General features: G+C 37.1%; 1 protein-coding gene across 1 annotated transcript in view; it reads right to left on the reverse strand.

The window, feature by feature from the left end:
- itga1 (integrin, alpha 1) overlaps positions 1–13,793 on the reverse strand; it is a 92,984-nt gene that overhangs the window by 31,773 nt on the left and 47,418 nt on the right. The window contains exons 4-9 of the mRNA XM_041810745.1: positions 9,833–9,921; positions 6,735–6,849; positions 4,337–4,464; positions 3,501–3,649; positions 2,577–2,727; positions 340–514 (exon numbers count right to left, since the gene is read on the reverse strand). Coding sequence (XP_041666679.1) covers positions 340–514; positions 2,577–2,727; positions 3,501–3,649; positions 4,337–4,464; positions 6,735–6,849; positions 9,833–9,921 — 807 coding nt within the window. The remainder of the gene's footprint in view (positions 1–339; positions 515–2,576; positions 2,728–3,500; positions 3,650–4,336; positions 4,465–6,734; positions 6,850–9,832; positions 9,922–13,793) is intronic.

A 13,793-nucleotide genomic window follows, 5' to 3' on the forward strand; every position in this document is an offset into this window, starting at 1 on the left:
TTCAAATTCTATTGCCACTTTTCATCTCTTTTGCATTTTTTGCCACTTATAGCCCATTTTGCCACCCTACCTAATTCGTACATTTTTTTTTGCATTTTGTCGCCCATTTTTTCTACTTCTTGCTTTTTCAACTTTTAAACTATTCATGTCATTTTAATTCTATTTTAATACATTCTTGCCACTTTTCACCCATTTTTTGTTTCTTTTCACTGTAATTCAATTATTCATTATCCTTATCCTGGCATAAAAGAACGAGTACAAACAGATAGTTTTTGCCAAAACATCATTCAGTTTTTAGGTGAAAATGTAAAACTCAGTGAACTAATGTTTCTTTAGTACCTTCTAAGGCAAAAATCTTGCTTCCCAGAGCGTCCACGATGGTCAGTAGAGCCACCTCATCAGACACGTTAAAGAAGTGGTCCCGTACTGGTTTACTGGAGATGGACTCGATCTCCTTGATGAACTTCTGCACTTCTTCTGCACTTTTGTTCTTACGATTGTACTCTCCCAAAACCTGAGAAAAAACCAGAACTAATTACACACCAGAATAGAGCAGATTCCACAAAGTTTGGTCTTTAAGATGGCTGAATAGTTGGCTCTAGGATTGACAGCTAACCCCCCAGTTAGAAAGCTCCCTCTCACTGAACCTTTGCTGGGTGACTCCTTGTTAAACACGCCCTCACCAGGCCAAGGCTATTCAGTGTGTTGTGATGAAACCGTGACCTTAATTCTATTTCTTCCAGCGTAGTAGAACTCCAGTCAAGGATGGAAATCAGATTGCTTTTGAATTATGGTTCAACACAATCATTTTAAAAAACAAGCAAATGAAACTGGCCTGGACAAAAATGACAGGACCCTTAACTTACAAGGCCTCTTCAGAATAGTCCAGTGTTCGGTTCTTAGCTGTTCTGGGCTGTTTTTAGCTGCTTTTCTGCTCATTATCTGTTAGAGGATCCATGACCTGGACTGAGACCAAGCTTTCTGACACTGAGCAGCACATTTGGCTCCAGAATGCCTTGATAGTCTTGAGATTTCATTGTACCCTGCAAGAGACTATCCGTGCCAGATGCAGCAAAGACGCTCCAGAACATAAGCAAGCCTCCTCCGTGTTTCCCAGTAGCTACAGTCTTCTTTTATTTGCTTCCTTTTTGTGTTAGGCAGGCTGACTGATTACTAGTCTGAAGACACCTGTGATGCTGATTACAGGACACACCTGAGTTTAACATGTCCCTGTGGTCACATTATTCTACATCTTTTCAAGGGGTACCATCATTTTAGGCCAGGCCCATTTCATTAATTTATTTAATTTTAGTTAATTTTCAGTAAATTTTCATTAGTTACTACTTTTGTCAGTTTCAAGTTACTTCAGTGACCACTGTGGGTTTTTCTTTATTTAACTGAAGGGTACCAACTATTTTGTGTAGCAGACTTGCCTCAGGAGATACGGTGGCCAGCCAGTCAGTGTGGCGTCTACTCATATTCTACCTTTTCTTTGTCTAACCTGGTTACAGCAGGGAGGGCTGGGATCGACAAAGAGCCCAGGTTTGAAGAGGGCGCTCTGTAAACCTTCTCATGAACGAATTTTAAAGATTCTCCAAATTTAATTCGTCTCGAAGTGATTGAACTCTTACGGCTGACTGAAGTGATTTCAGTGCACGTTAAATGTTATTATTTCTGACGTGTAATGTTGACCTTGATTTTTTACTCCCTCCTTCTAGGGGTGGGGATATGGAAAAAACAAATCATATCACGATTTTTTTTATGGCCAGATCACAATCTTGATTTTATCACGACTTTTCCACTTAATTTTTAAGACAAATTTGTAAGTACATAACCAGAAAAAAAACTTTTTCTCTCTTTGATTTTTGAAATACTGTGTCAACAACTCAGGTTTTTTCTGTTTTGAGCTAATTGAAAAATGTTCACAGGATATGTGCAGAATGTGCAAATAAATGTTTTCTGCAAAATGATGGTTCAGAAAATCAAGACAGACTCGTATAAGCCCGTTAGAAATCTACGTAAGGACTAAGTCTTAAGTTTCACTTTCACTTGCAGCCTCCGCTGCTCCGCAGCAGAAGGGGAGGGGGAGAGGGAGCAAAGAGCTAGAAGTAAAGAGCCGATTCCACAATAAAATAGCTTTAGCAGATCACGGATACACTCTATATCTTCAGGATCTGATATCGACTTATTGTGCACCTCTACCTCCTTCATATTAACACCATACACACTGTTTGTGTGTTTTGTATTTATAGTCTGGTCTTAGTCCTTCCACATGTGAAGAAGTACACATATAAATATGTAAATAGTATTGATATTGTTATTTTTATTGCTAGGTTTTGGTCATGTTGTGTTTTAGTATTGTCTGCACATTTTATTTCTTACTTTAATGCAAATTTCTGTCTCTCTCTTGTTGAGCTGTTGCAATGACCAAATTTCTACCAATGGGGGATCAATAAAAGTTCATCTTATCTTATTTAACATGATTATAAAATGCAAATTCACCACAGGCAAACAATTCACAAAGAGCACAGTCGTCATAAAATCTTTTCAAAGAGAAAAAAAAGGTTTTTACTCACAGCAATGCCAAACCTCTCAATGCCATCCTCCTCACAATCCTTCATGACACGTTCTAGTTTATAAGAGTCATGTGACTCTCCGTCAGTCACCACCACCATGACTTTCTTCACTCCAGGTCGTGCACCACGCTCAGGCGTGAAGGCCTCCTTCCTGATTGACAGAAATATTAATCATCAGTGTTAATAACAAACCTTATCAAGCCTATTTTTCTACATTTGTGTTAGAGACTATTTTTGAGGTGCATTATCCTGATAAGCCAGATAAACATATTATTTAAGTCTTAGGGGTCCAAATCACACTGGCGTGATTTCATCATGCGCTACTTTTGTCACATGAAAACAAAGCCACATTTTGCGTTCAGGTGGAAAGCAGGATCTTTAAGCTTTCTTTCAGATTTTGGTTGATGTGAATACGCCAAGTAAAACAGGATATATGATCATTTTAATTTGATATAAAAAATAAAGTTACACATAGGTGACAGTGGACCATGCTGTACAGGGCTGGCACTGTTTTTTTCATAATTTCAGCATGTAGTAATTTCTTTTTAAAATGATAATATATTGTTTTAAATTACAAATGTTAAAAATCTTGTGGGGTTTTGTGTTTTTGTAGGTTCTATATCTAACACAGTAAATTAAATGTGAAAAAAATATAGTTTTCATTTTATAAAGTTAAGGTAGTGCAGAAAAAGATTAAACCAAACATGTGCATGGGATGCATTTTGTGAGTGGTTTATTTTGTTTAAAAAAAAAGAAAAAAAAAAAAACAATTAACAAAATTGCAAAACAGCCAGTGGACCTCTTGGGGTTAAAGATATTTGGCCAAAACTAGACAAATGAAAATATCTGCCTAGTAAATGTTTCTAGTTAAGAGCCTTAAAATGAGATTTACTGGCTAAGATAGCTGCTGTTATATGTTCATACCTGGCTGTTTCAATGCCCATGAAGGTCAGTGTCTTTTGGCCGGTCTGCTGAGGGAGATCATAAATGTATTCCAGCAGAGATTGAGTGTTGTCAAACTGGCTCAGGTTGACGTTGTGAGACACATCATCACCGTACGACACGATGCCAACCTAAAAAAAAACAGACAGGCATGTTTTTCTTATGAACATTATCCAACTTTAAATCTATTTTTCCTTTTCTAAGTTCTTCTGTTCTCAGAGGCCCCTCCCAGGCGGTCTGCTGAGGATGTGGTCAGGTTCGTTGGGGTTTATATGGCGCAGTGTTCTTTATACAGAAGGGAAGAGGACTTCAGCAGCCATGGAAGATGTGACTTTACAACCGCGTGGCTCCTCTGTAAGAAGACTTTCCAGTGTTTCCCCTCTGGAAAACTCCACAAGAGCCACGCCAGGTCGATGTAACCATAATAAAAACTAACCGCCAACTGGAGGAGCAGTCCAAGGCACGTGGAGAGAAATAACCAGAGGTATAACTCACTAAGCTAAAATTACTGTAAAGACTAAAACGGATCCACCTCATAGCGCCTGCTTCATGAGAGACATCTAACAGTAATCCTCCATGCTGGCACAGTGATAAAATCTCCATGATGAAGTTAAGTCATCAAATATAGAAGCAGACGATAATTTTCCTTCAAGAATCTTTTTATATAATCATTGTTTTCTTACTTTACTCAATAATTAATACTTTTTTTGCACATCTGTGACTTTTTTGACCATGAAATCAAAAATAAAAAAGCTGATTCCTAAAGGGGAATCAATATCATGTTAAATGTATTTGACCTTATCGTGTGTATAACTGACCTGGGTGAGTTTTGGTCCAATCACAATTTTCCCTATGAATCGTTTCAGAAAATCGATGATACTGCTCCAGGGCCAGATGCTGTTAGATCCATCCAGAACTATCACGATGTCCATCTCCTCCCCACACTCTACAGAGAAAAACAAAAATATCACTACATGGTTCATTCTGTAGTTTTAATTTCTCTGCATGCAGTCATGAAAGTCTAAACCCTTCCACCCACTGGATGTTTTACCTCTTAATGATTTTACAGATCAACCATGTTTTATGGAATCTGGCTTTAATCACAAAAAATGTCTTAATGTGAAAGTGAAAACAGAGGAATGTCAAATAAACAAAAACATGTAAGTTAATTGAATGACTGCATATGTAGATATTCACTCCCTTTAAAATGACAACATTTCATAAATCAAACTGAGGAAAAGCTCAGAGATTAAATTATGTACGGATCTTTTTAAAATGTGTAACATGAAAGATGGCTTGCTTTAGCTTTGTTAGCTTTAGCTAAAGCTAACATAGCTAAGCTGGCTACAATATTAACAGTACTACATAAGACAATGTAGCTAAGTAAGCTTTAGTAAAGTGAGCTTTTGCAAATGTAGTGAAAGCTAACATAGCAACATAGATAACTTAGACATGTAGTATTCGATGGCTACGTAGCTCAGTTAGCTACATATCTCAATTATCTATGTAGCAACTAATGGAATTACGAAAGGTTTGCCTGCTATGTTAGAATGCAGGATAGGCTGTTTTCTGTAAGCAGACGCTTTAGCTTCATTAGCTTTGGCCAATGCTAACATAGCTACAGTTAACATTACTACATAAGCCATTGTTGCTAAGTCAGCTTTAGCAATGAGAGCTTAAGCAAAAGTAGCAAAAGCTAATGTAGCTATGTAGATCACTTTTCATGGAGGATGAGCTATGTAGAGAACACACCTATGTAGCTTACATAGCCTCTTTGTGAGCTAAGCTATAGCTACATTAGCTACATAGCTATGTTACTTATGAAGCAACATGTAGCTTTGTTAACTATGTAGCTCTGCTATCTATGTATGCCTGTTTTTACCCATTTTTTTAACCCCCAATTTTTACACTTTCAACACATTTTTGGCTGCTTAAAATCAATTTCTTTCACTTTTTAATCCCATTTCACTTCCTTTTCTGCCCATTTCTTCCACTTCAGAGCCTTTTTTCATTTTTAATCCCCTTCCCATCACTGTTTCTGCCCATTTTTGCCACTTCTTAACCATTTCTTGCCCCTTTCTATTATTGCTTCTGTTGACCCATTATTGCCACTACCCCTTTTCACAATTTTTTATACCCATTACTGCCAATTTTAACAACATTTTTCTATTTGTTATGTCATTTTTTCCTGTTTAACCCATTTCTGCCACTTTTTCAACCTCATTTAAAACATTTTTGCCAGTTATAAAGCATTTCCCCCACTTTTAATCCCATTTCGCCTCATTTTCTGCCCATTTCTGCCACTTTTAGGCCACTATTGCCACTGTTAAATTCTTTTACCACTTTCTTTGCCTGTTTTTCCCATTTTTACCAGTTTTTACCATTTTTTACTCACTTATTCTACTTTTAAAATCCCATTTCACAACCTCTTTTGCCAATTCTTGCCATTTAGAACCTATTTTAGCAATTTTTAGCCCATTTGAATTTTATTCTTAAGAAACTGAATTTTTACATTTTTAATAAGGCTGTGTACCACCACAATAAATGAAATAAGCTATTTGTTGCTTTAATATGAGTGGTTATTATTCTAGTAAAAAAAATAAAATGTTGATACACAGCACAATGGACCATGATTTTGCTGACTCATGGGCCCAGCAGCCTTGTCTCCACATGGCTGTTCTTAAAAGTGCTTGGCTGTGTTCAGCCACCTTCAGGTACAGTGGGGGTCCCTGGTTTCTGCCACCTTATTTTTTTGGGGGGATGCAGAATGAAAAGTTTGAGAACCTGCTTTAAGTAATTGTTCTTGAAGTTTTGTTACATGCAGTGAAACAAACGATGTTACTGTGTTTGTGTCTGTTAAATTAACGGCAGAGAGGCTGATCCTAACCAAAGCTGAGTGATAATGACTGCAGACTGTTTTCTCTCTGGTTAAAGCTGTCCTGGGAAACACAGAGCAGGCCCAGTAAACTGTCTCCTAACTTGGGCAAACAACACAGCTGAAGGGCTTGGCGGGGCGGGGCCAGAGAGGAATGAAGGTCGCCGACAAGTTTACATTAAGAAGAATGCTCTAATCTCCCCCTTCACAGAGCCAGGGTGTGTTTGATGTCAGGATCTTGGGTGGTACTACAGAGAAGAGTAGATCGTAATCTCTCGTCCTGACAGGCAATTTGTGCAGATGCCGTCCCGTCCCGTGTCTCATGTTGTCAGAATGCTTACTTTGCACGGATGGAGCCACAGAGTTGAGGATCTGGAAGGAAGAGCTGACATTGGCACAGACTCCTGAGATGTACTGCTGGTGCCCGCACATGTAGCCGTACTGAGGACCACAGGCCTGTGGAGACAGGACATACACCAAAAACATGTAAATAAACTCAGACTGGTTGTTAAAGGAAGCCAAATATAAAGGCTGTGACTGGTTTTCCACCAGTATGACATAATGGGTGAGAGGAGGTTCAGGGCTACCAAACGGAAAGAACTACTCAAAGTGAGGATTACACAGAAATTATTAAAAGCCACCATAGATCCCTTCTGATCGTACTTCTCCAGAGAGTTCAGAGGAGAGGGGATCTGAGAAATCCAGCCTGCAAGGCTGAATGAAATTATCTAACTGGAAAAGAAGATAGCATCTATTAATCTTTCAGCCATATTTCATTAGATTTCCCTGCATGCTGCTCAGACTTGGTGCATTCTTTACATCAGAGTTAGCTGAAACTTGACATAGCTGTCCAAGAACAAGAATAAACCATAAACATGCAAGCAGCTCAATGAGGCTGCACATTAACATCCTCATAAAACTGTTCACACTCCAAACCCATCAAGCATGGAGTCAAAGCGTTAAAATAGAAAGAAGAAGATGTTATCCTTTCACAGCTGGAACTTAATGATGAAGTGAGTTACAGGTAGGACTTCAAAATAAAATATGTGAGTTAGCTGTTTTAACCAAGATACAGTTCCTATAAAAGTATTAGCCTGCTTGCAAGTTTTACCCTTTAATAGATTTAATCCTAATCAGAGACTCTGCAGAAAACAACTGCTGTTCTTCATCAGTCAAGGCTTGATGGGAGAGTGGCAAAGAGAAAACCACTGTTGAAGAAAACTCATATTCATTCGGGACTAGAGTTCACCAAAAGGCATGTGGGAGACTCCATGGTTGAGTGGAAGAAAGTTCTTTGGTCTGATGAGACTAAATGGAGCTTTTTGGCCATCAAAAACACACCATCCCCACTGTGAAGAATGGTGGTGGCAGCATCATGCTGTGGGGATGCTTCTCAGCAGCTGGACCTGTGAGGCTTGTAAAAGGTAGAGGGTAAAGTGAATGTGGCAAAATGTAAAAAATATTCTGGAGGACAATCTTAGGTCGTTTTCACACCTGATAGTCTGGGGGACTCGGTCCATTTTGGAACAGAAATTGCAACATTGTTATACTTTCCTTTGGTTTGGTTTGCATTCACACTGCTCTTTGTTAAACGGGCCAAACCGTCTGAACACCTACAACATGAGCCCACTAGGGGTGCTGTCGTCACAAACAAACGGCGACCAAGAAGAAAAGCCGGCCACATTTTTCCACATAAACAATGAAAAAACACAGAATTACGCTGTCTTGGGGTTTCTGCTCTTGCATTGGGGCATAAGGAGCAGCCAGCGAGACGGTGAGCTGTCCAACATGTTATTCTTTACACGGGACGAATAAATAAGCACGGACTACGACATGTTGCCATGGCTACACAGATGCCAAGCGAGGTACCGACATGTATATGAGTGTATTAAATCACATATAAATCCTTATATCATTACGCTTTATACCACTCCCTGTCTTTGGTTCTCAAGTTGCTCCGCTTTGCTTTCACACCTCCAACGAACCTCATCAGGGTACGGTTGGAAGCGGACCGAGACCCCCTGTCTAACGGACCAGAGTCCGCTTGTTTGGTCCGCACCAGAGTTCGTGTGAGCTTTCACACCACTCCAGACAAACCAGACTATCCAGGAAAACGGACCAGAACAGCTCTGCTGTGAATGCGCCCTCCTTACACACTCTAAAAGAGAGCTACTGCTTGAGAGCAGATTTATTTTCCAGTGAACAAATGACCTGAAGCATACAGCGAAAGCTACACAGAACTGCTTTAAAGACAACAAGGTGAATGTTCTGGCTGAGTCAGAGCCCAAACCTCAACCTAATAGAGAATTTGTGGCAGGACTTGAAAAGGGCCGTTAATCCCCCATCCCCGTGCAGCCTGACAGAGCCTGAGTGGTTTTTCAAAGAAGAATGGAGAAAAATCGCAGTGACTGTTTTGACAGTTTTGCAGCAGCTGGGAAAGCAGTGAAGGAGCAAGCAAGGGCTGGCACGTGTAACTACTGCACACAGCAAACACGCATGCAGTCTGAAACAGGCGTAAGTCTGGCTGAACTGACAGTATGACAATCATTATATGCTGATGATATGCTGGTATAATGGGTAGTGTTTATCATGATTACTTTCAGTTTTATGCAGGATGGTGCCTTTCAGTTTCTCTAGTCTCCTAATGTGCTTCTTTTTCCTTTTCTCTGATGTCGGCACTGAAAACACCCAGATTGACTGATTGGTTATGGAGATTGTTACACACATGGCTTTCTGCCAGGAAGCTCTGTTGGGAAGTGTTTCACATTTCCCCCAAAACAGATGATATCCACAACACTCAAGAAGTGATTTCAAAGCTGTTTTTGGAGTAAAGTAATAACACAGTGTAATGGGGTTTGCATTACAGCTGATGGTTCCCATGGGTGGAAATCTATTGATAACTCTGATCTAATGAGACTAAATCAAGAGTGTTATTTCTGACCTGAACTCCCATGATGAGAGGAAACACTGACACTCACGCTAACCACATTAAGTGTTATGGTTGGCTTCAGTTACACTCACGGCTTTAATAGATTTATCCTCACAAACTTCAGGCCACATTTTCTTGGACTAATCATCAAGTTGTATGTATTTATTGACTACGAGGGACTATTAAGTCTTCAACCAAAGCTACCTTAAAATCATGTTAGAATAACATTTTACAAGAGTTCATAGCCATAAAGTCTGAGCGGTTTCACCACCTCCATCATACATTTCTGCATACATTCAGCTGATTCACACTATCCTGTTACATTCCCAGGACATGAAACTGCACTGGGAAACACCGAGGGTCAAGCCCACTCCCTCCACACAGTGCAAAGGTCCAGTAAGACTTTATTTATGCCCAGTTCCTTTCAGAAAAGAATGCAAAGTCCCTCGTTTGTGTTTAGTATGGAAAATGTTCTGTATGTACTTTCATATAGGGCAATTTCCCACTTACCAGAAAGCCTCCGTTGGGACTGGTCACCAGTGTCGTTCCCATGGTCATGTTCTCTTTGACTTCATGCAAGTTGGGGATTGTTGTGTTCTCTAAGAAAAATATGGATGAATAAACAGAGTAAGATAAAAAAAAAGAGAGCAAGAACAGCTGAACAAATTCCTCTTCTGTATTTTCCCATAGGAGTACAGCCTCTCATTCCTCACTTCCACCCTGAAAAGACAGGGGTTTATCCGCAATCTAACATTTTATTCCTATGTGTGCATTATAAATGAGCAATATGTGGCACAAATGTTCTCTTTTTGAACATCAACACTGTGGTGAGAAAGAAAAAGAGGACACTAAAGATTAGGCAATCACAACATGTGGCTAAAATTAGCAAACTGTTGCTTCAACTTTGGGAATGTTTTGGATCTGCAGTACTTTTCTTGCCAAGGGACCCACATATTTCTCACAAACTCATTCACATGTCATTTCAATTTTGAGCTGAGCTCCTAGTTATGCTCAAGGGGGCACTTTGAAATTTAACCATTTCTGATTCTCATTAACAGGAAGTGATGGCTCTGGTATGCACTCTCTCTTTCTCAAAGAGACACATGCAGCAGAGCTGGTAGTGGTTATAAGACGGTGTTTGGCTCTGTTCATCCTCTGAGTGGAAATATTCTGCTTTACATCCTTATATCCTATGAATACAGAAAAGAAACACGAGTTGTACTCTATCACACTGTATCGTATTGAACTGTATTGTGTAGTATTATTTTGTATCATGTTGTATTGTACCGTATCTAAGATTGTTTCGTGTCGTATAGTTTTCTATCATATTGTAGTGTATTGCATTTTTTTGTATTGTATTATAATGTATCATTTTGTGTCATATGGTATCCTATTGTATTGTATCATATTGTAGCGTATTGCATTGTTTCATTTTGTATCATATCTATGTAATCTTATCCTACTATATAGTATTGTATGGTATTGTTTTGTATCATGTTGTGTTGTTTCCTGTCCTGTTGTATTGTATCGTATCGTAGAGTACAGATGTGTGTCAGTTTTGGGGGTTAATTTATGGAATAGACTTAATAATGAATTAAAAATGTGTAATTCTATGTTGGCATTCAGAAAGGCTTTAAAATGTAAAAAAATGAAAGGTTACAATGTGAACTGAAACTTGATGAAAATGGATTTTTAATTTAAACTATCATGTATTAGTACTGATGTATTTTATTACTGATTTACTGGGTTAAACCTTTGATGGTACAGGATAGGCAGAAAAATCCACTGGCTTCAGCCTATTCTGATATATTTTATGTAAAAGAAGATCTTTTTTCCTGTAAACATGATCTTATTTTATGTAAAAAGGATCTTATTTCATATTTAAAAAATTTTCAGGAGCACAGATGGTCGAGTGGTTTAAGGCGCTGCCCATGTACGCGGGCGGCTCAGGTTCGAATCCAGCCTGTGGCCCTTTACCGCATGTCTCTCCCCACTCTCCTCCCTGTTTCCGAGTCTATCCACTGTCCTTCCTCTGTCAAATAAAGGCATGAAAAGGCCCAAAAATGATCTTTTTTATGCAAAAAATGATCTTATTTCATGTTAAAAAAAGATCTTATTTTTTGTAAAAAAACAAAGGATCTTATTGTATGTAAAAAAAAGATCTTATTTTGTATAAAAAAAATAAATGATCTTATTGATGTAAAAAATTATCTTATTTTATGTTTTTTTTTTTAAAAAACATGTACATAACTGAAATAAAAACATTCATTCATACTGCATTTTATCGTACTGTATTGTATCATATTGTATGATATTGTACTTTAGTGTATTGCATTGTTTTGTATCTAATGTAATCTTATCCAACTGTATAAAATTGTATCGTATAGTCTAGTATCATTTTGTATTTTGTTGGTTTTATCATATTATACTGTATTGTGCTGCACTGTATCATATTATATCATATTTTACTGTGTTGTATTGTATCGTATTATATCATATTTTACTGTGTTGTATCGTATTATATCATATTTTACTGTGTTGTATTGTATCGTATTATATCATATTTTACTGTGTTGTATTGTATCGTATTATATCATATTTTACTGTGTTGTATTGTATCGTATTATATCATATTTTACTGTGTTGTATCGTATTATATCATATTTTACTGTGTTGTATCATATTATATCATATTTTACTGTGTTGTATTGTATCATATTATATCATATTTTACTGTGTTGTATTGTATCATATTATATCATATTTTACTGTGTTGTATTGTATCATATTATATCATATTTTACTGTGTTGTATTGTATCATATTATATCATATTTTACTGTGTTGTATTGTATCGTATTATATCATATTTTACTGTGTTGTATCGTATTATATCATATTTTACTGTGTTGTATCATATTATATCATATTTTACTGTGTTGTATTGTATCATATTATATCATATTTTACTGTGTTGTATTGTATCATATTATATCATATTTTACTGTGTTGTATTGTATCATATTATATCATATTTTACTGTGTTGTATTGTATCGTATTATATCATATTTTACTGTGTTGTATCGTATTATATCATATTTTACTGTGTTGTATCATATTATATCATATTTTACTGTGTTGTATCGTATTATATCATATTTTACTGTGTTGTATCATATTATATCATATTTTACTGTGTTGTATCATATTATATCATATTTTACTGTGTTGTATCATATTATATCATATTTTACTGTGTTGTATCGTATTATATCATATTTTACTGTGTTGTATCGTATTATATCATATTTTACTGTGTTGTATCATATTATATCATATTTTACTGTGTTGTATTGTATCGTATTATATCATATTTTACTGTGTTGTATCGTATTATATCATATTTTACTGTGTTGTATCGTATTATATCATATTTTACTGTGTTGTATCGTATTATATCATATTTTACTGTGTTGTATTGTATTGTATTATATCATATTTTACTGTGTTGTATTGTATCGTATTATATCATATTTAATAATTTTATTTAGGGGTACTAGTAGCCGTGTGCTTATGTCTGGTGTCTTGTGTACACTGTAAAAAGAGAATTTTGGGGACACTAAAAAAAATTGCTTCAAATTGTAAAAAGCTATTCTATTAAGTTTTTAACTCAAGTTAAAAACAAGTTACCTTCTTACAACTTGTTAACTTGACTTTAATAACTTGTGACCAGTTGAAGCAGTTCCAAAATTTACCTTAATGACTGTAAAATGACACTTTTTAAAGTGTATAGAGACTGCAGTCCTTGAAGCAGGAAGCTCTGCTTCAAATCTAGCTGTGGCTCTCTTCCTGTCTCCCCACGTCATTCTGTATTCTCTCTCTTATGTTATATATGACATTTTCTATTTGAACACCTTGTTTTTTCCACTGTCGTGTCTTTTACATGTTTTACTTTGAGTCTGAAAAGCCCTTGGATTTTCTTTTTGAAATAAACTTGGCTTTTGGAGAGTTACCAAGCGCCTTTAAAGGACTTGTAATTTCGGACCCCTTGATGCATACTGTGTCTTTATCCTGACTTTCAGTCACACCTGCTAATGTATGTCCATTACAATGAGTGAGATGGAGAAAGATCCTGCACCTCATGATGCCTCTGCACAAGACAAAGAGCAGCTTTGAGGAGCTTTGAGGAGAATTAAGGCTTTGTCCTCCATGAACCGTGAACTCTTGATAACTATCAGAACAAATAGCACATATCACACAGTCCCTTGAAGCGACCTCTGCAGAATAAAAGGAAAGTGTCATTTATAAACAGTGATGCACTTGTTAGAGGCTGCAAAGGTTAATGTCGAGGTTATACAGGGAAGACCATCATCAATATAACCAGGGATTATTTGACTGGATTCAGTGATAAATGTGGTGTTACAGCTCCTCATATTATTGATCATCGGCTTTGACGTGGAGGTTCTGTTAT

Source organism: Cheilinus undulatus, linkage group 17 (genome assembly GCF_018320785.1).
Source record: "Cheilinus undulatus linkage group 17, ASM1832078v1, whole genome shotgun sequence".
Lineage (NCBI taxonomy): Eukaryota > Metazoa > Chordata > Actinopteri > Labriformes > Labridae > Cheilinus > Cheilinus undulatus.